Source organism: Labrus mixtus, chromosome 15, assembly GCF_963584025.1.
Source record: "Labrus mixtus chromosome 15, fLabMix1.1, whole genome shotgun sequence".
NCBI lineage: Eukaryota > Metazoa > Chordata > Actinopteri > Labriformes > Labridae > Labrus > Labrus mixtus.
Window position 1 is genome coordinate 18,914,622 of NC_083626.1, and position 22,706 is coordinate 18,937,327.

The following is a 22,706-nucleotide window of genomic DNA, read 5'->3' on the forward strand; positions in this document are numbered from 1 at the left end:
AGTGGGAGGAAAAAAAAGGAACATCCAAGCTCTATGTGGAAAGCAAAAGGTGATGAAATGATCCTTGTGAACTAGTAAGACCTCAAAAGGCACAAGTGTGAGCAAAACTAGTTAATGCAAAAGAGCTGCAGTACACCAGGAAGATTATGAACTACAGGCCCACATGGGGAATTAACATAGAAGTTATGTGCAGGGATTTAATAAAAGGCTGCATGCAAAATGCTTCTCAGGTTTGGTATGTCATGAAACTAATGCAGAGTACACTTTTATGTTGAAGAACTATACCGGTAGTTGACCATACACCGATTTGTGCCCAACTGATTTGAAGTTTTATTTAACATAGTAAATGAGCAGGACATTTTGATGAAGCATTTATTGTCTGAACTCAGTCGTCAAGCTGGCAGAGCATGGCAACACCACGCTTGATCCAGTGCTGAGGGAGCCTGCTAGTGGGCAACGTCATGGATATGACAAAATTTGTGGAGTGGCCTGTGGTAGAGAGTGTTCCTTTCCTCTCACTCGTCTTGTAGAGAGGGCAGACAAACAGCTTCTGCTGACTGGTGCTCTTTTGAGCTGCAGGGGAGAGAAAGAAGCAAAGAGACAAAGAAATTAAGGAGCAGTGAGACAGGATAAGAAAGAGGAAATAAGACTAGGAATGAATTAAAAGTTGATGAAACAGACACACAAAAACGTGAAATACTTGCATTTAATTAGTCAAACATGTGATACAGGGCTGTGATGTTACTTACTTGGTTTTATCCAGATGATTGGCATTACGTCAAACAGGACTTTGGGATGCTGCTCAGCCAGAACTCCACTAAAGATAGGCAGGGAAGAAATAATGTTTATAAAATATTCTTCATCTCCACTATGTAAATGATTTGCCTTTAAATAACCCAGGTAAGAACCGCTACCTTTCTTTGTTCCACCGAGCTCCATCAAGAAACATTCCATTTACATAAACCCCGTCCTCTGGCGATGTGTCTGACTCATCAATAGGAAGAACCTGTTAGTGTAAGTCAAGAGCAAATCTGAAGATAAGTATACTTGGCGGGCTAGGAGAGTATATTTAGAGAGAAGCTACAGGGATTCAAAGTGTTTCTTTTAACCTCATACTCAAAGCCTAGCAGGTCAATTGGGATGTGGTATTTTCGGGCGTAGTTCTGCATAGCGCCAGTCAGAAATGCCTGGGTGAAGAAGAAGCCAGACAGCCAGAACACGTTCGGTTTATTTGCTTCATACCAATCCTGTAGACACACAAAGTAAAAGTGTGATTATAAGTTGCTAGACAAACACAGAGTTTCCATATAATCAAAGTTGTTTCTCCAGTTTTCCTTGATAGAATCTTTCCTATGTAGTCTCACCTGCAGAAACTTAAGCCTTGAGAGAAAGTCTGTAATGTAGCTGCCTAAAGGCTTGAGGCTGGGGTAAGAGCGCTTGGCCCATTTCTCTGGGACTTTGCCCACAATCAGACTGCCCGCAACTGCCTCCAGCTCTGCATCCATCACCACCAAGCCCTTGATGGCCTTCAACAGATTCTGTAGACTCACACGGATGGTACTACACAGCCTGTGAGAAAAAAAAAAAGAACAGCAGTAAAGACATAGTTGATGGTGAACTGTGCGTCTCAAAGTTCTGCACTGGGCTGTTAGTTCATACGTGTTGTAGCGCTCCATCTCTTGGACCAGTACAGTGTTCATGCTCTCTTCATAGAGCACTGGGAACTTCAACAGAGCTGATTCTGTGTCAAAGTTAGTGGGAAGCTGTTGAAATATATGTCAGCTGGTTAAAAAAATATACAATGGAGTGCATGCAGCAAATAACCATAAAAAGGGAAACACTTAATAGGAGGATATTGAACAGAAGTTTACTCCTGCACTTGTGCCATCTGTACCTTCCACTAAAAAGTTCAACTCAACTTTAAAAGTTTTAAAACATTTTAATTATCTCACAACAGATAATCATCATTTGTGTTTACATGAGAAGACTAAGAGTCTGTAGCAATAGGCTCTGTAGGGCTGCATTTGGGAACACAAGTGTTTTTATCTAAATGCTTACAGCATGCTAACAGGCTAGCAATGAAAATGGTATATAATAAACTAACAGTTGTAACAAGTATAATGTATGTTAAATTAGCATGGAAGCCTGCTTCCCCCTGAAGAGATTCTTTTTCTGCCTTTATTAGCTTGGACTGCAATGGAGAGACAGATCTGGGAGAAAGAGTGGGTGGAGGACATGAACCAAATAGCATCAGGAACAGGGAAAAATCCAGCAACCAGTGCATTGAGGACTCTGTACATGGGGCGCCTGCACTACCAACTGAGCTAAACCAGCGCCCCAGCCTGCTAACATTTACTAAATAAATGGAAATCCATCTGTTACTTGTTGGGCTATTTCTGTCTTGACCATAGTGAACTAATCGTCACTGCCTTCCCCAAACCTCACTACCACACAGCTAAAAATGCCTGAATGTAAAAGGGATGTGGAAAGCTTTTACCTTGGTAAGTATGTCATTTGCTATGTCGTACAGTGTGTTGTCGCTCCCAGAGCTACCACCTCCCTTAGCTCCTCCACCCTGGGTAAGCAGCAGGGAATCAAACAACAGCTTTGTCTGCTGCAGATCTTTAGAAATGTCTACATTTTCATGCATCCCAAAAACCTCTGGATGCTGGCTGAATGGAAGTTCCTGCAACAAAATAAAGTTAATACTTCTCAGTTTGTAAGTCACTATGTTACATAAAAAGATAAACAAAATGTATTTTGCTGTTTATTTTTGATATCTCAGGTGGCTTTACCTTGATGAATTCAATGTAGTCCTCATAGTTGGATTTGGGTGGGGCGTGGTATTCACCGCTAGGTGAGAAGGGGTAGCGAGGTGTCTTAATGATGTCCTTGTTGTAGAAATCTGCTAAGATGGTCAACAGGAGCCGCCTGTCCCAGTCGTCTGTCACACGGCCGCCATAGTTACACTCTCCAGTCAGGTAAGATATAGCCTCAAAGGGAACCTTATCATATTCATTCACAAATAGCTAAAGAGGGAAAAATGCACAATACAGTTTAGATTCCTGGGATTGTAACAACTTGGTCTCAGAGAATGAATTAATGAATACCTGTAGCTGTCGGATGCTTATACGTAGGTCAGATTCATTAAAACCATAGGGAATATTCCAGCCCAGTGGACCAAACTTCTTTCTTTCCTGAACAAGAGCATGGAAGAAGCACAGGCCATACAGTAGCTTCTCCCAAATCTAATGAGATGAGGAGAATACAGAAAAAATGAAACACAATGACTTAATACAAAAGACCAACTTGATCATCAAATGCAATTTCTAATGCACACAACATGTAATTGAGCTTCCCGTCAACTCACCAGCTCTTTTTCGGGGCAGTTATTGAAGAAGTTTTGGTCAGAAACAGGATCTGACAAGTAAGACTGCAAGAGATTGAGGCGGAGTCCAGTAGGAGGCTCATTAGTCATTTTCACCCCATTCTGCAGGATGGTCACTGGAAACTGATGTCGGGAAAGATTATAATCATATCAAAGCTCCTTATTATTGTTTAAAGTTGGTAAAGTAATAATATGCATTCAACTTTACTTTGGCTGAAGGGTAGCTTGTGAGCCAAAGTCGAAAGTCAGGGTGGCATGTTGCTGGACTGAAATCCTCACAGATTTTCTCCAGGGTGGACATCCAGGAAACAGCCAGGTGACAGTTCTGCAAACACACCCACGTCCCGTCCTGCATGGCGGTGGATATCATTTTGGCAGCAATGGGTCCCTGGCCCTGCCCCAGAGAGATGGACTGGAACTTGGCACCATCCATGTTTTTGTAATTGGCAAACTTCAATAAGCCTGTAGGGGGATATTGTAATCTCTGATTACTTTCAGGGGGTTGCATCTTTGACAGTCAATCATTGTCACTTTAGGACTTACTAGCCATGGGATCCGCTCCCGGGGACAGCACAAACACAAGAGGGATGGTGGAGTTTGAGTCCAAGTAGCTTTTACTCAGGTCAAAGGGAGGGGGCTGGACAAATTTCTTGCCCAGTTTGCCAGTCACGTATTGAGTCACAGCTGGCACTATCTTGTCCTGCCTGAGACATCGAACAATGATCATCTTTTGCAGCTCATTAAGTTCTTCACACCAGGGAGTGGGCAGAGGAGTGTTGCATGGCTCTTTGCTGTCATAAATGGGCTTGAAGTCTTCTGGGCTTTTGATGAAAGCCTCTCTGTGGAATAAAAAAGAGTTAGGTCCCTCCATTACGCAAAAAGGAATTTTTGGTTGGTTGAGTTTGTGATTGGTGATGCTTTTTTACTTAATTCCTTGTAAGCTAGGCAGATCACTGGCTCTACAAATCTCATCCCAGCTCTTGTCCTGTAGCCAGCTGGGGTCTGGGTTGGCAATAGTGTTCTGCAGACCAACTCCTCCAGTCAGTAGAAACATTAAGTCAGAGTATTCAATCTCCTTTTTTGCCCTAGGTAGAAAAAAACAAGTTTGCACTATGTGGTTTAAAGCTCAAATTCTAATAATGTGACTGATTCATCAAATCACCAGCTTCAAAACTTACAACAGAAGATTGCTGCAGAGGAGGAATGAAAAGAGAAGTTTGTCCCTCTCAAAAAGAGAGCGACAGACGTTACAGTAGAGGTTATAGGTGAAATGATCAATCAGGTATCGAAGCCGCCGCTCAAGGATCTTGGACTTGTTACTGATGATTAATAGATAAAACAAAGAAAGCGTCAAAACTTCATGATTAAAGCATGAACCTATAACCAAGTTGTCTTCAATAATCCTCCTATTTGTCCAATGGTTAAATAAAGTGTGATAATGTTATACAGATTGAGAATAATGTTTTTTGAACTTCTGGTTAAGTCATGAAGTCCCAGCAAATTTGACTAAATGTTTACCATCTTAGGGACACAGCAGTGTTCCCTTCATGTGCATCACTCACCTGTCTTGAATAGAGTTAATGTAGAGGTTGACAAACCAGCTGAGAGAGTACTGGTACATGGGGTCTATGTTGGTGAGATCAGCAATGCTAAAGAACAGGATGGAGGAGTGCTTGGCTATGGCTCTATAACCTTCTCTAGACTCTGCTATCTTGATCTCTGTCTTCTCTGCAATCTGTAAAACATGTAACAGAAAGAAGTTATATCACCAAATGTCACTCTCCTCATATTCAAAATACAGGTGTGGTTTTCTCTAGAGAACACTAAATAGTTATGTTTGCATTGTCCACACCTGCTGTTTCTTGGTAATCTCATTGGACATGATTTTAGCAGAGTCCAGAATTTCAATGGCACTTTCATCCTCCAGGATATTTCCCTCAGACGACTGCAGTGTCTCCAAGATCTTGTCTTCAATTTCCTTTAGCTGTCTCTTATTAGCAGCTGACTGCAGGATTAGTGCATTTCTCTCCTCTTCCAGCTCTGGCCTGTAGGGAAAATGGGGAGCAGAGATATTCTTTAAAAAAAAAAAAAAAAAAAAGAAAAGAAGTATTTTAACAGGATAACTACATGACATTTTTTTTAGTTTGCTACCTCTCCTTGGCGACCACAATCCCAAGTAGCTGGTCCTCCAGGCCCTCTGGGGTAATCATGAAGTTAAGCAGAGATACCTTAGTAGCCAGTTCTGGTAGGTAGTGTGGGTTCCTCAGCTTAGTGGTGATGTAGAAACGGAATTCACAGGAGTATTCAATAACACTCTCCCCAAGCCTGATGCAATCCACACCGCCTAGGTGAATCAAACAATAACTTAGAATTTTCACAATCCTTTTTCAGAATCACACTCTGAATTGCCCCAACAGCCTAAAGTGACTCAAAGCACCTTGTTTGAAGATTTGTTTGAGCAGCAATGGTTCCAGCGATGGGTCCAGCTCCTCCCCTACATTTTCCAGGAGCAAAGGTGTTCCAAACTGAATGCAGTTTTCCAAAGTTCTCATGTAGTCCCCATCTGTCAGCTTGATCACACTCAGGTTGTTGTCTTTCTCTGAATTCTTCACCCACTTGTTGGCCTGACCCTGAGGGTCGATCATTAGGGGCCTTCAATAACACAAACATTGATGATGAGACAAATCTTTGGTTCAATTGTAAACCCCTGTGTATTTTTCTGTTGTAAGAATTAAGAGATTTAACATCAAAACATTCATACAACACAGACTCACCATCTTCGTGAATTACTGACAATGACACCATTATCGATAGAGAAAGAGTCACTGGGAAGGCCTGCAATTTTCCAGGCCCTAATCTTAATAGGATCTCCCAGGGTCTTACTGAGGGAGAAGTCATCTGATGATGGGATTTTCTTGGACTAGAGATATTAAGGGAGGGTAAAATAAAAAGATTAACTAATTAAATATGTCTGAATTAAAATTAAGTCACTGAAAAAGTCTTCAAAGAGAACTGGAGGACTGTTACTTGGCAGAGTTTAGTCCATGACTTGGTGCAGTCCTGTCTGAAGCCAGCAGTGAAGGCCCCCAGGTAAGCGATGACCCCAGCGGAAATGAGAACGTCTCCAGTCAGGTTGTCATATGTGCTCTGCAGATCATCTGCTGCCTTAGACCATCTACAGGACAAAATTAATTAAGTTAGTAATAGTTCTATTTTTCAGAACAATTAATAGAACGTATATGTGCTTCATTTTGACCTGGTCTTCTCTCCGCCCAGACCACCAATAAGTTTCTCTGCCCTCTCCAACTTCCTGGCACACAAATCCACCTGGAACTCCAGCTGGGCCTTCTCCTCTGTCTTCTCCTCAAAGGTTTTCTGAAGGGCACCCAAACGGTCTTCAACCTCCTTTAGTTCACCTCTCTTCTGGTCCAGCAGGGCCATGGTAGCAGCTAGCGACTCCTGCGCCTCTGCAAGGTTTGCCTTCTTAGGAGCCACAACCTAAAGCCAAAGACAAGGGTTGCAATCAAAGAACAAGCGGAAGCATGTAAGCATGTTCTGTCAAGATAAAAACAAATCCATTCAAAGCCAAAATCACTGCACCTTTGCCACTCTGTCATACACCTCCATTGCTTTGATCCACTTGCAAAGGCCCTCTGCTGCAGAGGACGCCTTTGCCACTATACTGGGCTCAAATTCAGGATTAGTCATGTACTCACTACGGATCTTTTGCATCACATGGACCTGCAGCAAAAGAAAAATGTAAGAGTTGCTGAATACAAGCAAAGTATGAAATAATACATGTAGAACTTAGTTTCTAGACACTCACAGGAATGTTGTCTTTGTCATATACTCTAAGATCTCGTAAAAAGTTCATGTCACCCAGTAGCTTCTTGCTCGGACCCCAGTAGTCCAAAACCTGGCAAAAAATGTGAAATGTTTTTAGTAAGGTGAGGTTTAATAATGTTTTAAGTGGCCACAAATAAGCAGCAAAAAATGATGATTTCCTTTTAAGATATGATTTTATGCAGTCTAACCTTTTTTCCAGTCCCAGCTGGGTCAGCTATCTTATCCGGCTTTATGTCCTTCATCACACACACAGCTGACATGACCAGCTTCACCCCTGAAGGGGGATTTTTCATCGACTTTACAATTGTCACATCAGAGGGCTGAAAGGAAACAGGCAGCTCAATTTACTGAACTGTATAAACTGTGATAGTCTGAGTAGATTAAGTTATCACAATGCAGCACCTGAAGGATTTCTCACCTTCAAAGTGTCCAGGGCGGAGAGAGCAGCCTCCAGGGCAGGGATGGCCTCGGCCAGGTCACTCTCACACTCATTCTTCAGAGCCTGAGCCGCATCGGCTTTTATAGTTGCTGCTTCCTCATCAACACGTACAATTTTACTTTTAGCCTCCACCTCTACAGACTCCACCTCAATCACCTTAAAGTCATCACATTTAGTCAGTTTTCAATTTCTTTGTATACTCTCAGTTAATAGTGCTGCAAATGAAGTCATTCTTTCACCTTCATCATTTTGGTGTTGTCTATTTTTGCCTGTTCCAGTTTGGGCTGTAGGTCTACAAGCTCCTTCTTCATCTCACCAACCTGCAGACGAACATCAATAAAAATAAGACGTAGAAATATATGCTGAACATTTTGTAATAAATGGACAAAAACAAAATCAGGTCAAATAAATAAATAAAAATGATGCTGCAGATACCTGAGATTCAGCAAAGGCTAGTTTATCCAGACCGTTGGTATACCTCTGTTTTGCTTTCATGACAGTATCTCTTTTTTGAGTGAGAAGCAGCCGGAAAGCTGCAATCAGTTCCAGGTAGGATGTGGGTGTCACGTAATTATGGCGACCCAGTTCAGAGAGGAATCTGCAATAAAACATCAGTGAAATGAAGGGCTTGTAAAAATCCTTAACCTTTTGAATGTCCAAGTCATAAATAAACCCTAGTCATACCGATGAGAGAGAGTTTTGGCAGAGGTATGGAATGTCTTGCAGATGGGTACCACTTCCTTCCTTTCATTTTCACTCATCTCCAATGACTCCAGGAAGGAGTTGGCTACCCGCTCAAGAGCCTCCTCTGGCCATGGCTGTCAGGGCAGCAAAAAGAGATGACGTTGATATTACTGCTGGCTCCCTCGATACTAGTGTCTATTAGCTAACCTATCTTTTCCTCTTATTATGTTTTTTTTTTTTTAATTTGAACTCTGATTAGCTGACACAAATTGGTTGACAGTTTTCTCGGTCATTTCTTTGGCAATACATTTTACTACTGCTATTACTACAAAAAAACCACAAAAGGCAAATGGATTCCTAATGTCAGTAACTCACCTGGAACCAGTCAATGGTACAGCAATTGATAAGGGACGGGAACTGGCGGAGGCGATTTCGAAAGGCATCTCCAATAGGACTGAAGGCCACAACAATATGCAGGTTCTCTCTACAACGCGCCACAAAGAAGGCAAACAGAGTCAAAGGACTCAACTCCAAGTTCTTATTACCAGCCTGGGCAATAGGACGTACTGTCTGAAGACAGAAAGATCAGGAAAAAGACAGTAAAAATAAATGAATATTGATTTACAAAAGATATATACTGTTCTATGGGGCTAAACAAATACCTCCATGATCTCCTGCTTCTCGTCTATTGCAAACAGATTGGGAACCTCCCCTGTGTTCAGCACACTGTCCACATCCTCTAGAAAAGCCTCATCTTTGATTTGAGCATCAGTTAGCAGGAACACGGTTTTCTGACCTTTCACCCCAGCATTTTTCAGCAGCATCTTAAATATAAGAAAAGGTAGAATGTTGTCAAAGTCTTACACAACTGTTTTAAATGCATATGTATCATAAGCAGGAATCAAAATAGGGCAAAGTGGTCTGCCGGTTGCCACAAATCTGACCTTCAGGTCATCTCTCCACTCAATGATGCCGTAGCTCTTAGAGATCTCTGGTTGGAACATGGTCATGTGGGCCATGGATGTCGCCAGACGGGTGATTGACTGGCGTCCACTGCCTCCCACTCCCACTAGTAAGGCATTACCTCCCGGCTGCTTCAACACACGGCTGATACGAGACAGATGCTCAAGGACATACCTGCGTGATGCAGGTTTTATAGAGAGAAATAGTTACAAAAGTATGACTTTATTTACTTTTTGTATTCAGGCTTATGTTATTTGGTTGGATGTACAGTCAATCGTCCAGTCATTTTGAAATAATAGTTGTACCTTCATAATAAATACCTTATAATAATCAGCAATAATAAGCAATAATATCAAATATGATTACCGAAAGATGACAAGGTTCATGTGATTCTTGTGCATTTGGTTGTATTCCTCGAGACAAGACTGCACTACATTTGAAAAGCTGTCCATTGATGGCACCTCAGCGTACAAACGCTCATCATCCTCCAGGTCAGGGTTCATGTAGTCGCCAAACAGAAGATTCCGCATGTCTTCTTCAACCAGCTGAAAAACATATGAAGGGAGAACATATAGCTTATTCTATTTGTTTAATATACATACTTATATATTTACCTTTAGAAAACATACTTACATTTTTGAAAAGTAAAACTAAATATTTTTTAGGCACATGATGCTACAGAAAATTTAAATGTATCTTAACTTACTTTACCGCCTTGTTTCAGGTGTTCAAACACCTGGTCAAAGTTCTCTTTGAAGTGTTCTTTGAGGATGCCGTTCATCAGCTGGTAGAGCCATGCTCGATCTTTGTCATCCACCAGGCGGTCATAGTAGACGCGGAGCACCTCATGGACAAACAAGCGTATCATCGTGCGCTTGTTCTCCAGAGAACCCTTCTTAAGCAGCAAGCAGCCCTGGATAACGCGTGAGAAGTCCCGCAAGTTGAAGGTGTAGTGAGACTTAGCCGGAGTTGGTAACAGATTCTCCATGGCTTTCTTGTACACCTTTGGAAATGTAAAAAAAAAAAAAAGGACACAAGCAAAAAAAACATTGTTTTTTTTAAGATAAAATATGATTCAGAAGAGTCTTCAACACATTTAAAACAAATCTATCAGTCGAGATTGAACAGTAATTATGATATCTCTGTGTTTTTCAGGGGACTCACTTCCATTGTTGCTGTCACTATTTGGCTGCCAATGGTAAAACATGCAGGTGGGAATTCATTGTTTTTCAGGTAAAAAGCTACAATGCTGGAGAAGATGCGAACCATGGTGTCATCACTGAATGCGTTAATGCTAAATATGTTGAAGTGCCGAAGAAAGCGGGATGTCACAGCATTCCTTCCACCACCAGGGGGACCCATAGCTGCAATGAACTGTAGGTCAACAAGACTGATCCTGGAGGTATCCTTCAGATCATACCTGCCAGAGGAAAACAGATAAGGAAGTGTGCTGAACAATGCTTACGCTTCTTGAATGAAATTAATATCGTCGTCTTCCTTTTTAATATATATAATTTTAAAAAATCCATCTAATAGTGGATGGTTCTAACCAGTTTCCATGGTCCATATACTGTCGAAGTAGTTCCACTGGTGGCTGAGCTCCAAACTGTTCCAGCGCAGGCATGTTCATGTCATCTACAAAGATGACACACTTCTTTCCCATGGGGGGGCCGTACACCCCCTTCCTTCTCTTATCTAACCTGGACATGATGATGTTCTAGAAAATATCAGATATAGAACAGCCACTTACTTGTTAGACAATTACATCTAGTAACGTATTCCTAGCAAGCCAAATATTTGTTTCTGGGTGAACGTTCCGTCATCTAGACTTTCTTAATGCGAACCTGAGTTTGGTTGGCGCTAGTCCGAGCTGAAAAATTGATGAAGAAAGGTAGATAGCGGTCTTTGTCCAAATTGTTCATCAGCTTCTCTTTCACATATACTGACTTTCCTGTGCCAGTAGGACCAACAAACAGCAGAGGTCTATTGAGAGAAAGGGAGGAAACATTTGCCAAACTCTATTCAAAGTGAAAGAAATGTAAAATGAAATGAGAAATATTATATAGAAATAAATATATAAAGTATATAGTAGAGGTAGAATCAATGATGTCATGTGATAATGCACTTTGAGCATTTGTATATGAGTTCCACCATGCCCCCATAGAATACTTACACTCCATAGCTGATGCAAAGATCCATGAGGTAGGTGTAACGAACTGTATCTATGGTGGGAACAATGATCTCCTGCACTTTGGTGGTTTTGTCCCCCAGGTTGACATTCTTGATGCCATCATTCCAGTGAATCCAGCGACCCTTTCCTTTGAACTGTTCAGAGATTACAACCTTATTCAACCTGATTTACACACAACTGAAAAACCTCTGAGTGATGTAATTACCTCATAGAAATAGTCATACACCAGGCCTTTCTCGTCCATTGGACACTCCCATTTCCCCACAGCGGCAGGGAAAGGATGTTCTTCTTCCTTTCCTGACACAATCCCCCTGAAGAATTCACTAAACCTTTCTCTGCTGTCTGCATCGCAGCTGCCACCCACAGACCAGACCAGGGCGAAGGCAAAACCTGCCTGTAGTTACAAAGGTAGAGAAGATGTTGAACAAAAATATTATTTACTGAAATGCAAAGAGTATTGTCTTGGAGTGTGGATGTGGATTTTCAAAGCAAGGTTATAATAGAAATGGTTTTAATGTAAATACAAAAAAACAACAACAAAGAAAAAACAGTCCTTTTACCATGATCCAGGTGCAAATATTTTTATCCCCTGGAGCTTTCTGTACAGGGTTTGTGAGAAGCATCTCAAAGAGTCGACACAAGGACACCACAGTGTTACTGTTGTTAGTGGAAACAACCACCTGTAAACAAAACCATACATCAGTTTGTCAAAAATTCTGTATTTTATTTACCGATAAACTTCAATGTTTAAAACTTCCACAGATATATGCATTCGGTTTTTTCTGGGGCCTGGGGTCACTTACTCTGCAGTGTTTACGCAGAATCCTGAGAGCAGGCGGCAGCAGCCAGTGGAAGAGCTCCAGCAGCAGGGAGCGGTTGTCAGGGCTCTGAAGAGCATCAGGAAGAGTGTTCATCCAGGAAATTACTAAGGGCTCCCAGCCCAACTGAGACGGCTCCATGTAAATCATACCACATCTGCTGACTGTGGCAGGCTGCAGTGGTAGGAAATAACCAAACAAACAAAAGTATGATATTATCCAAGTAAATCCTGTCAATCATGCAATTAGAGAGGTTCCTTCCACTGGCTAATAAAAATGTGTGCATCTTGACTAGCATAGATGGAGCTTAAAATGTACACCATTGATTAAATTAACTTGCAAAAGCTTAATGATTAATTCAACTTCAAACAACAAACTCACAGAGGCCTGTGATAGATCCATGGCTTCAAAAATTAGACTCATCTGATTGGACATCTGGATGATCTCACCACTCATCAGGCACAACTGTGGAGGAAAAGGAAAAGCCACCTGAAGTACATGTGAAAAAAAACTTGAATAGAAAAAGTGAAAGGTTTTTACTGTGTGGTGTGTACCTTTTTGTTGTCATCCAGCACAGTGTTCATGCTCTCAATCCACAGTGTATCAATAGGGCCATCAAACACCACCCACTTACGATCCGATGTGTCAGCAGACGCAAACTCACGAAATGTGTTGGCCACAATCCCATCTGTCCACTAATAATAGGGGGGAAAGAGTAAAACGATTGGAAGGGCCTCCTGCTGTCTTCCATTCAAAATTAGCTTTACAGATCAAATATTTCTATTTAATCTGCGATACAAAATTTAAGAGGGTATACAGCAAAGGTCTACCTCATGGGAAACTAGGTCGAACTGTCCAAAGAGCTGTCCCATGGTGATGGACTTTGGGTTCAATGTCCTGTAGATGATCTTTTCCTCCTCGCCGTACCCTCTTTCATTCATGAGAGTCAGTGCGTCAGCTAGAACATGAAGCACTTTGGTCTTTCCAGCAAAAGGTTCTCCCACAAGCATAAACCTGGTAAAGAGAAAAATACTCTCATACAGTATTATGCTTCTGATGTATTCCCTTAAAGCCAAGGTACATGAGTGTTAAATGTGATGTATATGCAAACATACAAACCACTAAATTGAAATACAACATACCCATGTCTGACTATCATCATCTCATACGTCTGGATCATCTTCTCTAAGAAAACCTGTGTTGGCTGAACGTTGTGATTCTTACAGCACTCCTCTGAAGCTTCCAGAAACAGCTGCAAAGGAAATGAAAGAAACCCACTGATTTCAAAAGCAGTTTACAATATGTTGATATAATATTGATAACGACATAACATAGCCATTGTTAGATTAAAGACTAAAGAATGAAACAGGGTGACAAAATCTCTGACCTGATAGTCGGCCTCAGGGAGAGAGATGCCCGGGAACAAATCACTTGTGATTCCATTGAACAGTGGAATGTCGTGGGACAGAAACTTGGGCTCATTGACGTCCTTTATTGACCTCAGGAGCTGAATATTAAAACATTTTGAAGAAAGAGAAGGGGTCAACAATGTTTCACTTGTCGGGAAAACAATCATATGTCTGGAATAACTGGATTTCAGCACTAATACCAGTATGTCCTCATTCTCATCAGGAAACTTGAGCTTGAGATTTCCTGCAGCCACAAGAACAGCTTTGACAGCCCTCATGCCATAATCGTAATGGAATTGGGAGGACAGCTGCTCCGAGCAGAGCCTGTAGGTCATCACAATCTTAACTGACAGTGGTTTGGCATTGAGGAAGCCGTAAGAATACAGAGAGATCTCTGCGATTAGGGCATAGTTTGGGACCATCATGGCCACTGTTCGGAATAACACCTGTGCAGAGAAACAAAAGAAACTTAAGATCAGGTGTCCCTGCTGCTGTTTGTCAGTCACACACTTCTTGCTACATTGTGACATGCTACATTGTACTGGATCATTGCAACACAATGAATAGAATGAAGCTGGCACGCAAACTGGGATGAATCAAGGAATTTGGATCAAATAAAGTGATTTACATCATCCATTATGCAGAAGAAGTAACAGCCAATATTTTTTGTATCTGAAAGAGCAGACCCACAAAGACTGATCAAACATTATTCAAATGATTGGAGACCTTGAGATTGTCCGGGAGTTCTGAACGTCCTGCATAGCCAGGGTTCATTGTGATGGACACAAAGCAGTTTGAATTGAGTTTGAGCATTGTCCCTTCAAAGTCGAAATACTCCAGTTTCAGCTCGACAGCCCTTTGGATGCACAGAACCTGCTGGGCCACTACAGACAGCACCTCTAGCTCAATGCGGTTGAACTCATCAAAGCATGCCCACGCACCAGATGACGCTAGACCTTTAAAAAACTGTGAGATATTGCAGCAAAGTGAATGATTCAATCTTATATTTGCAATAATTATTATGGCATTTAATTCAATTCATGAATCCAAAATGATCTGCTCATGTTACTTTGCCCATAGCGAGGTAATCAAGTCCATCAGAACAGTTGAAGACCACACACTGCACAGCAAGAGCTTTGGCGAGATCTTTTGTGGTTTCAGTCTTTCCTGTTCCAGCTGGACCCTCAGGTGCACCACCCAAATGTAGGTAGAAAGCCCCGATCTAAAACACAGGGAGTTCAGTATTGAAATATCTGCTTCATCATTATTATTAAAGGAAATATGTCTTTGTGAGCCACTTGTCAGACATTATACCAGTGTTCTGTAGCATCTGTCAGTCAGTGGAGTTATGACCAGACGTGGTGAGTTTCCCAGATACTCATAGGCATACTTAACATCACAGTTAATTATGCGAACACGGACATTGTCATTGTTCCAGTAGTAACGAAGCTGGGCTAGCCATTGGAAGTCTGTTTCACATGATATGCCTGTAAAAAAAAAACAGAAAAAACATTTTTAACATATTTTCTTGTCAATATTTTTGTACTGCAGTATTACTTGTTACAGTCTACGCAGCATTGTGTTTCACCTTTCTCAAGGAGATCCATGACCACATCCCTGGCATGGACATCAATTGTAACCAGGGCTCCCAAAGTGGTCCTTGTTTGTTTGGGCAGTTTCCCTCTCACCAGCCCTACAATGTCTTTCAACTGATTCTGGAGTTGCTGGTAGTAGGTCTTTAAACCCTGCAAAAAAGAAAAAAAGCCCATTAAACTTTCAATTTTACCTTAAGTATCTTTTTAGAATGTCATAATCTTCAAATTATAAAGAACAGATGGTTCTGAGTTATCAAAATGTATTACACTGTCCAACACTAGTAACTGAATTAAGAAGAAAAAAATCTTCTTTGGTAAATGTTTCGTTGATTTAAAATAGGTCTAATCACAACTAAAACATATTTTGAAAAGGTCAATTTTCAAAGTAAAAGGGGTAAAACATACATCAGCCCCTGCTCTTATGGCTTCATGAACCTCCAAGGTCCAGAAAATCTGGGAAGTGCATAGCACCACTTGGCCAGGCCACTCCTTCACCCACTGGCTCCGGGCAGTTTCTGCATAAGCCTGTAAATACATCCGCATTCACATTTATTACCACCCAAAGAAGAAGTTTAGAAAGTCCTAATGTAGAACATGATTCACACACAACATTATTATTTTTTTTTCTAATTGAATATATTCTCGACTAATTCAAAGGTGTAAAATCACACACATAAGCCTCAAGTACACACATGCACAAACAGGACACATGGACATGCATTAATTGAGAGTTTTAAGAGAAAACACATTACAGTACTTTATATAATTTAAGTTAAGGGGATCTGATCTTACCAGTCTGGACCGAGCCACTACATCTCTGACACTGCGAATCATCAGATCCTCCACCTGTACCAACCACTTCTCCACCGCTCCTTTGGCTTCAGATGTTGAGATATTCTGGATTAGCTGTACGCGCTCGCCCTCACTACTATACATGGCCTGTGGTAAAATAATATGAATTTAGTAAAAGTTTATCAACTACCGTGTTATGCAACATGTTTCCGCCTTACCTGGATATCCAGATTGGGTAGGAAGTCGAGTTTGGAAATGCCCTCAAAGCACTTCTTCAGGTGGGGTTGCACTCTCAGTGGGTCCTTTGTCTCAGACAAGATTTCCAACATTTCATCATTGGACAAGAAGAAAAACCTACACAACATTAGTAATAGGTATCAAAACCTGTGATATTAAAAAAAAGGATTGGTTAAAGAAGCTCTCTAAAAAGATTTTGCTTACCGTGGAAAAAAGAGACGCTTCTTCTCCAAATATGCATTCAATCCTTTCATGATGGTTTCCATGAGGTTATTGGAATCTTGCAGTTTCTCTAGCAAACCGCGCAGTGAGGTAGCTGCCAGAATCTACAATTAGAAATCACCAGTTAATAGAACAATTCATCTTTCAAACTTTCTCTTTGGAAAGAATAATTAGTTACAATAAAGCTTTTTCAAGAGCACCTTTGAGTCCTTTACACAATGCCTCATAACTTCTTTCCAGTTTTTGTCAACAGTTTGGAAAAGTCGTCCCTCCTCAGGAATCTGCTGCATGATGTCCTGAGAGGAGAAGATGGGCTCCAGATAGAGCCACTGGGCCTGCACCTTCAGCCACTCGTCTATGGTTTCCTGGATTCGGAGAAGACGCTTCTCCCATCGCTGAGGTGAAAGAACAAACAGTTAAATATCGTCTGGACTGCAAATAGGCATTATGTGAATTTATTATTTATAATTCAGCAAATAAGTTCTCTAGAATTTGAACCTGACCTTGATCTCGTTTTCAAATGGTTTGATGAACGGTGAGCCTCTCATAGTCTGAGTCTTCACAATCTGGTCATCTAGCATTGTCTGGATCTCATCCAAGGCAGTCAGAATTGACACTCCAGTTTCTCTGTAAGGCTGATGGTGGAAAGAAATCCCATCCCAAACATGCAACATGGTTTGCATAGCCTTCTCCAGGGAAAATTCCTGTAGAGACACATGGTGTGGTTATTCAAAAAGTAGCACTTTCTTTTGATATTTCAAGATCACTGAACACTAGTTTTTAGGAGTTCGCACTTTTCTAGCAGCAGCGCTGATGGACTCAAACTGTTCCAGGTATGGAGTCAGGTTCTGTTTAAGAACTTTGCGCAGTGTAGTACCAGAGTCAGGAGTGAGGTCAAACCCCACTACCTCTGACATCTGTTCCCAGTGGCGAGCTCGGATGCCTGGATTACACAAGATTGACACTACAGGGATGTGTTCCTGTTGACACAAACACATTCCACAGAATGGTTTAGCTAAAAAAAAACAAGACTTATCATACTACAATACATAATCAAATCACCTATTTTAAACAACATACACTACCTTGAATTCTTTGATTTGCTCCATAACAGTTGAGCACAAAAACACTGTGGGGCTTTCCTGCTTCCTAGGACTATCCACACTAGCGCGTCGCTTAGTCGCCCCCGCCATCTTCTCCATTTCTTGCTCAGTCTTATTCTGTTTTTGTTGGAAAAACTTGAGCATCTTGAAGGTCTCCCTTAAGAAATCATCCACCTTACCCTCCATGCTCTCGCCATCTAGATCCTGGAAGGAACCGTCCATCCATCTATTAGCAAAATGAAACATTAGTAATTGTTCATGTAATTGTTTTGATTACGGCACAATATGTGTCAGGCTAAATTCAAAACCTGTTCTCTGTGCGCTGCCACTTCAGGACAAGTCCAAACACTTTATGATATGGTTCAATGCTGTCTCTGATGACATCAACCTCTGGGTAACACGTTTGCTCCCATTTGTAAAAGTCCTCCTGTCTGTTAATGAAGACGATGGTCTCCTCAGCCTCCTGGAGAAGTTTCTGAACTGTTTTGACATCCTTAATATACTGCCCGAAAAGTGACAAAAACAGTGTAAGTATCTTCATATTACTGAGAAATATGAGTGGTATATTTATATATTTTATTTTATATTTAGGAAGAATGCATACGGATGTGTCTGAAAGTTCCATTAAGACCTCACCTGTTGCATCATATCCAGCTCAGAGCACAATGGGAACTCCTCTATCCTGCGACCCAACTTTTCCAGCTGAACAATCAATCTTTCTCTTCTAGCAATCAACTCCTGTTGCCCTTTCTTCTTGGCTTTCTGCAGCACCTGGAAAAGGGACAAAACTGTCCAGAATCAGGCCCTCCATGACAAGCAACTATGATATAATATTGTGAAACATAGAGAGGCATTACCTCATCATTGAGCTCAAAGGCATGGAGGATTTTCTGTGGCCAGAGGAAGAGAGTTGAATTCAGTTCTTGATCCTCTGGTTCAATGGTGTGGACATGCAGGAGGTAGGTCAGTCTGCAGTAGGCTTCCTGTCAGGACACAGTGTTGTAGTATATCAGGTTAGAATTTTGATGATATGAGTTTACAGACATAAATATGGTATGCTGTGGTATACATAATGTAGACCCAATAGTCTGGTTACCAACCTTTATTTTTTCATTAAGTTGTGCAATACCATTTGTCTTAATTAAATGAATGTAACCAATGAGCTCAGTCATCTCCTCTGTAGTCTCTGGTATTTTCACAGCCTTCTCTCTGATGGTTTCAAATTCTGAGCAGATCCTTTGAACGGACACATAATGGGTTGTTAGAAAAAAAATAGAGCATTTTGAACACAGAGAAATGTTTCTTTTTTTGTTTAAGAATGTTACAGGAAGTGACTCACTGTAGATTCTGCTCTCGGTGGCTGATGATGAGTTTCTTCAGAAGTATTTCAGCATAGTTTTTGGCTTTGTTGGCCAGGCCTTGCTTAAGCTCTTCACAGTCCAGATGGACCATTGTGAAGTGGGCTTTGGCTGGGAGGCTGCTAATCTCCTTTGACAGAGAACGAAACTCCTCCACTTGCTTTAAAAAGAAGTGACATTACACACTGACAGTCATCAGAAAAACTGATGAATTGCCAGAAAGTCCATGACATATGCTGCAAATTCTGTTTGTAATTTCTTGTTAATAATATTCAATTGAGAATCCCATATTGCCCCAAAAAAAAAGTTTTTTTATGTAATTTTTTTTTTTTATTATTATTAATATGAAACCAAAAACTAGCTGCGTCATGTATTGCATTAAAATGAACGATGTGCTCTCGGCGAGGTGCAGGCAATGCTTTTATGTGAGCAAAAAAATGGAAAAATACAAAAACAAACAAAATAACAAATATTGTATTCATTTTCTGATGACGGATTTTCAATTCAATAATAAAAGAACAAATGACACACAGATTCAGCTAGAATTAGACTTGACTTTTTTTCTTACCTTAGTGTATTCCTCAAAAGAGTGCTCCTCTTTCATGAATTTCTCCACCCTAGCTTTAGCAGTTCCATTGACCAACCAGTCATAGTTATCAACTGCAAAATAAAAGAGAAAAAGTCAGCAACAAATAAATGTAAAGTCATGGGGCAATTATAGGAAATAATTTGATTCTGGAAATATCACCATAGTTCTGGAAATGTTTGTCAGGTTCTTCTAGATTCTTGCACAGGGCGGACTTGACAGTGACCTTTGCCCAAGAAAGAATGTGATCGGCCACCTTTGCATCCACAAAAAATGATGCCCCTTGTAGAAGCCATGACTGGATGGTCTGTACTTTCTGTGAGTCAATGTTAAGATAAAAAGAATAGATCAAAATACTATTTTACATGAAGATGGTGGCCTTAAGTGGTCTTTTTTTACATGAAATGACTTTTACATATGACCCACCTGCAGTGTATTTGTAATGGCATAAAGAATCTCAAAGACAGCAGCTTTTAGATCTTGTAAGGTGGGATAAATTTCCATCTTTTCATCATCGAAGGTCAAGGCCATGCGAAAGACGAGCAGGCACTGACCATTGCTTGGATCAAACAGACCGACAAACTCCTCTAGACTTTTATGAAGCACCGATTTCAACTGGGAATTTACAGAAGACAAAAGTCCAGAAAGTTGTGTTTTACAAAAAGGAACATACATCAAGAATGCTATGGTTTCCATTATTTTTTATCAAAAAATGGCAAAATGAATTAACTACTAAATACAGAATCCAGATCAAACATATGCATCAGGATGGGCTATACATTCAGTTTAATAGTACAGGTTTAGATGTTGCAGTGTTTCTAATAGATGGGTTGCCAAAAATATAACTAAGCAGAGTACAACAGCACAAATGTACTTGTGTATTAAGTTTTATTTTTTAAATGTGGAAACAAACAATATCTAAACAAATCTTTTTTATTCTTGCTCTTCTCAAAGTCAAACTCCGGTCAGCAATATCTTACCTGATTTGAGATGAGGGTTGATGCACATCTGAAGAAGGAGTCCTGTTTCTCCTCTTTAACTCTCCTCAGTGTTTCCTTACTTGTCAATAAGCTGATGACTTTTGGAAACCAGGTATTCATGATACGGTCTTCTGTCCTCTTACACTGCACAGCCATTTTGTTCTGCAGGCCCTTACAGTCTACGGGTCCTGAAGCCCTGATGCAGGAGAAACAAACTTCAAATCAAAAAGAAGTCTTCAATTGTCACGGGCAGTATTATAGTTCTGCAATCATTTTTGAAGTGTCATGCATTCATAGTTCCTTTACTTACCGACATTCAGCGAGATCAACCAGGATTAGTGAAGAAAAAGTCACGTAGCCAATATCAAGGACGGTTTGCATCACGGGGTGAAGAACGTGTAGATTTTTTTGCATAAGCTTGCGGCTTCTGGTAAAACTTTGATGCCAGGGTTGGGAGAAATCAACAAGTCTGCCAAAGATTTGAATTATATATCATGAATGGACATCCAAAAAATACAAACGAATATATTTTTGTAAACCATTTGTCTCCATAAGACACTCACTCTGTTTGTGTAGCTGCCCCTGAGTTAGGTCCTTCTTTCTGTGGATTCTTTAGTACTGTGTCCACTGAAGGAGGTGAATATGGTATGAGACATTGTTCACCTTTCATCTACATGTAATCTGCAAACATTAATCCACAAATAACAAAGTGTGATATTGTTCAAATAACAATACGGCAATACCTGTGTGCCTGACGATCACACTGTGGAAGTCATTACTGACTTCCATGCAGAGCTCCTGTAGAAGTGTTTTGGACTTATGAGTCTCTTGGAGTTTATGTGCAACTCTGGCAACAATGGAGTCTATGCAATGCTGCTGGATTGGAGCCACTGGGCTGCTCTCCACACAGCGCTTCAGAAACATGTGGTTCATCTGTGCATGAGATTAGTAAAGTAAAAATAAGAGAGGCATGACACACTAAAACATGGTGTTTCTTCTTTTAAGAGGTCAGATTTAAAACAAAAATGTATCTTACCCTTCGCTTCCGCTCCTCACTGAGCATCTGCAAGGAATTATTAAAATACATGCATTATGGCTATATTTAAATGTACATTTGTATTTCAAATGTGAGATAGGTATATTTGTATTTGCCATACAGAAGGTGGAAATTGTGGCTCTGGTGAATTGCTGCAAACTGCTTCCATCTCTTTGCTCTGTTTGTAGGTTTCGATTGCTCTTGACATCCTGTAATCAATAATCCAACAAAAACATGACATTGCAGGACAGCCCCAGTGGTCTACAGCCTATTATTATTTACTCCATATTATATGCAGGAATCATTCTATTATATATTTGGCTATGACTGACAAAGTAGCTAAAGCTGCCATAGCTCAGTTGGAAACATACAGTATCTTATGGAGTTGTTGTTGTCGCACTTTACTCCTCCTGTGCAGCAGTAGTTTCTTCTGAACACGTATTCTTTGGGCTATCTCGTCCTTTGCTGCAGTGGCCTGTGCAACCTCATCCCGCTGCTGCGTTCCTTCAATCGGGGGCAAGACCGGAAACTTTGATATCTCCTTCACCGCTGTGGCTTTTAATAGTCCGGGAGAAGTGGCCATCTCCGGCAACAAGCCACTGAAAGAACCGTAGGCGAAGATGAACCAAAGCTACACTTGTTGTAGCCTATGCTTGCCAAGCTTACCAAAGTTAGGCTATCATTATAGGCCTACTACATAGTCTACATTTGACGCGTTGACGCAGTCGTAAAAGTCAATAGTTTAAAGAATAGAATTGTTGCAGTGATAAACAGCAGACTAATTTATCCTCTCCTTGATTCAATATCTTCTCGCTTTGGTAGGTATGTTAATTGCTCATGTACATTTACTAAAGTTAACCAATTTAACATCCGAAGGGATCTCTGAGAATGAAGTTAACAGCGTCGTTACCGTGGAAACAGCAAACTGTAGTCATGGAGAGGGAGGCGGGGCTTAGGCTTGTCACTTGTTACTAATATATTCAAGTTTATGTCAGCAGCAGTATATGGAACGGAGAAGATAGGCAAGACGAAATAAATAACGTAGCCTACATGAAATTG

The 22,706-nt window shown here is 40.8% G+C and overlaps 1 protein-coding gene across 1 annotated transcript; it reads right to left on the minus strand.

Moving 5' to 3' along the window:
- Positions 1 to 376: 376 nt before the first annotated feature.
- On the minus strand, positions 377 to 22,230 carry dnah12 (dynein, axonemal, heavy chain 12). The gene is made up of 73 exons (XM_061057913.1): positions 22,019 to 22,230; positions 21,769 to 21,856; positions 21,648 to 21,674; positions 21,355 to 21,544; positions 21,175 to 21,238; positions 20,922 to 21,080; positions 20,612 to 20,807; positions 20,058 to 20,246; positions 19,794 to 19,947; positions 19,614 to 19,705; positions 19,027 to 19,205; positions 18,788 to 18,923; positions 18,545 to 18,670; positions 18,324 to 18,458; positions 17,996 to 18,189; positions 17,670 to 17,913; positions 17,379 to 17,564; positions 17,088 to 17,288; positions 16,785 to 16,979; positions 16,567 to 16,688; positions 16,344 to 16,479; positions 16,126 to 16,272; positions 15,739 to 15,858; positions 15,327 to 15,483; positions 15,053 to 15,225; positions 14,808 to 14,960; positions 14,465 to 14,704; positions 13,939 to 14,184; positions 13,717 to 13,836; positions 13,472 to 13,581; positions 13,160 to 13,343; positions 12,884 to 13,024; positions 12,711 to 12,794; positions 12,315 to 12,503; positions 12,072 to 12,191; positions 11,717 to 11,905; positions 11,494 to 11,645; positions 11,165 to 11,303; positions 10,871 to 11,037; positions 10,485 to 10,740; positions 10,027 to 10,323; positions 9,687 to 9,865; positions 9,302 to 9,494; positions 9,020 to 9,181; positions 8,733 to 8,927; positions 8,358 to 8,491; positions 8,109 to 8,271; positions 7,913 to 7,993; positions 7,653 to 7,829; positions 7,423 to 7,554; positions 7,215 to 7,304; positions 6,989 to 7,129; positions 6,645 to 6,886; positions 6,416 to 6,563; positions 6,163 to 6,308; positions 5,826 to 6,040; positions 5,540 to 5,732; positions 5,241 to 5,433; positions 4,951 to 5,123; positions 4,567 to 4,707; positions 4,315 to 4,473; positions 3,932 to 4,227; positions 3,597 to 3,850; positions 3,371 to 3,511; positions 3,111 to 3,248; positions 2,796 to 3,029; positions 2,498 to 2,686; positions 1,660 to 1,763; positions 1,365 to 1,569; positions 1,110 to 1,247; positions 915 to 1,006; positions 750 to 817; positions 377 to 573 (listed from the first exon to the last, which is right to left on the minus strand). The coding sequence occupies exons 1-73, from the start codon at positions 22,228 to 22,230 to the stop codon at positions 386 to 388; spliced, it is 11,913 nt and encodes a 3,970-aa protein (XP_060913896.1). The 3' UTR covers positions 377 to 385.
- Between the last annotated feature and the right edge of the window lie 476 nt (positions 22,231 to 22,706).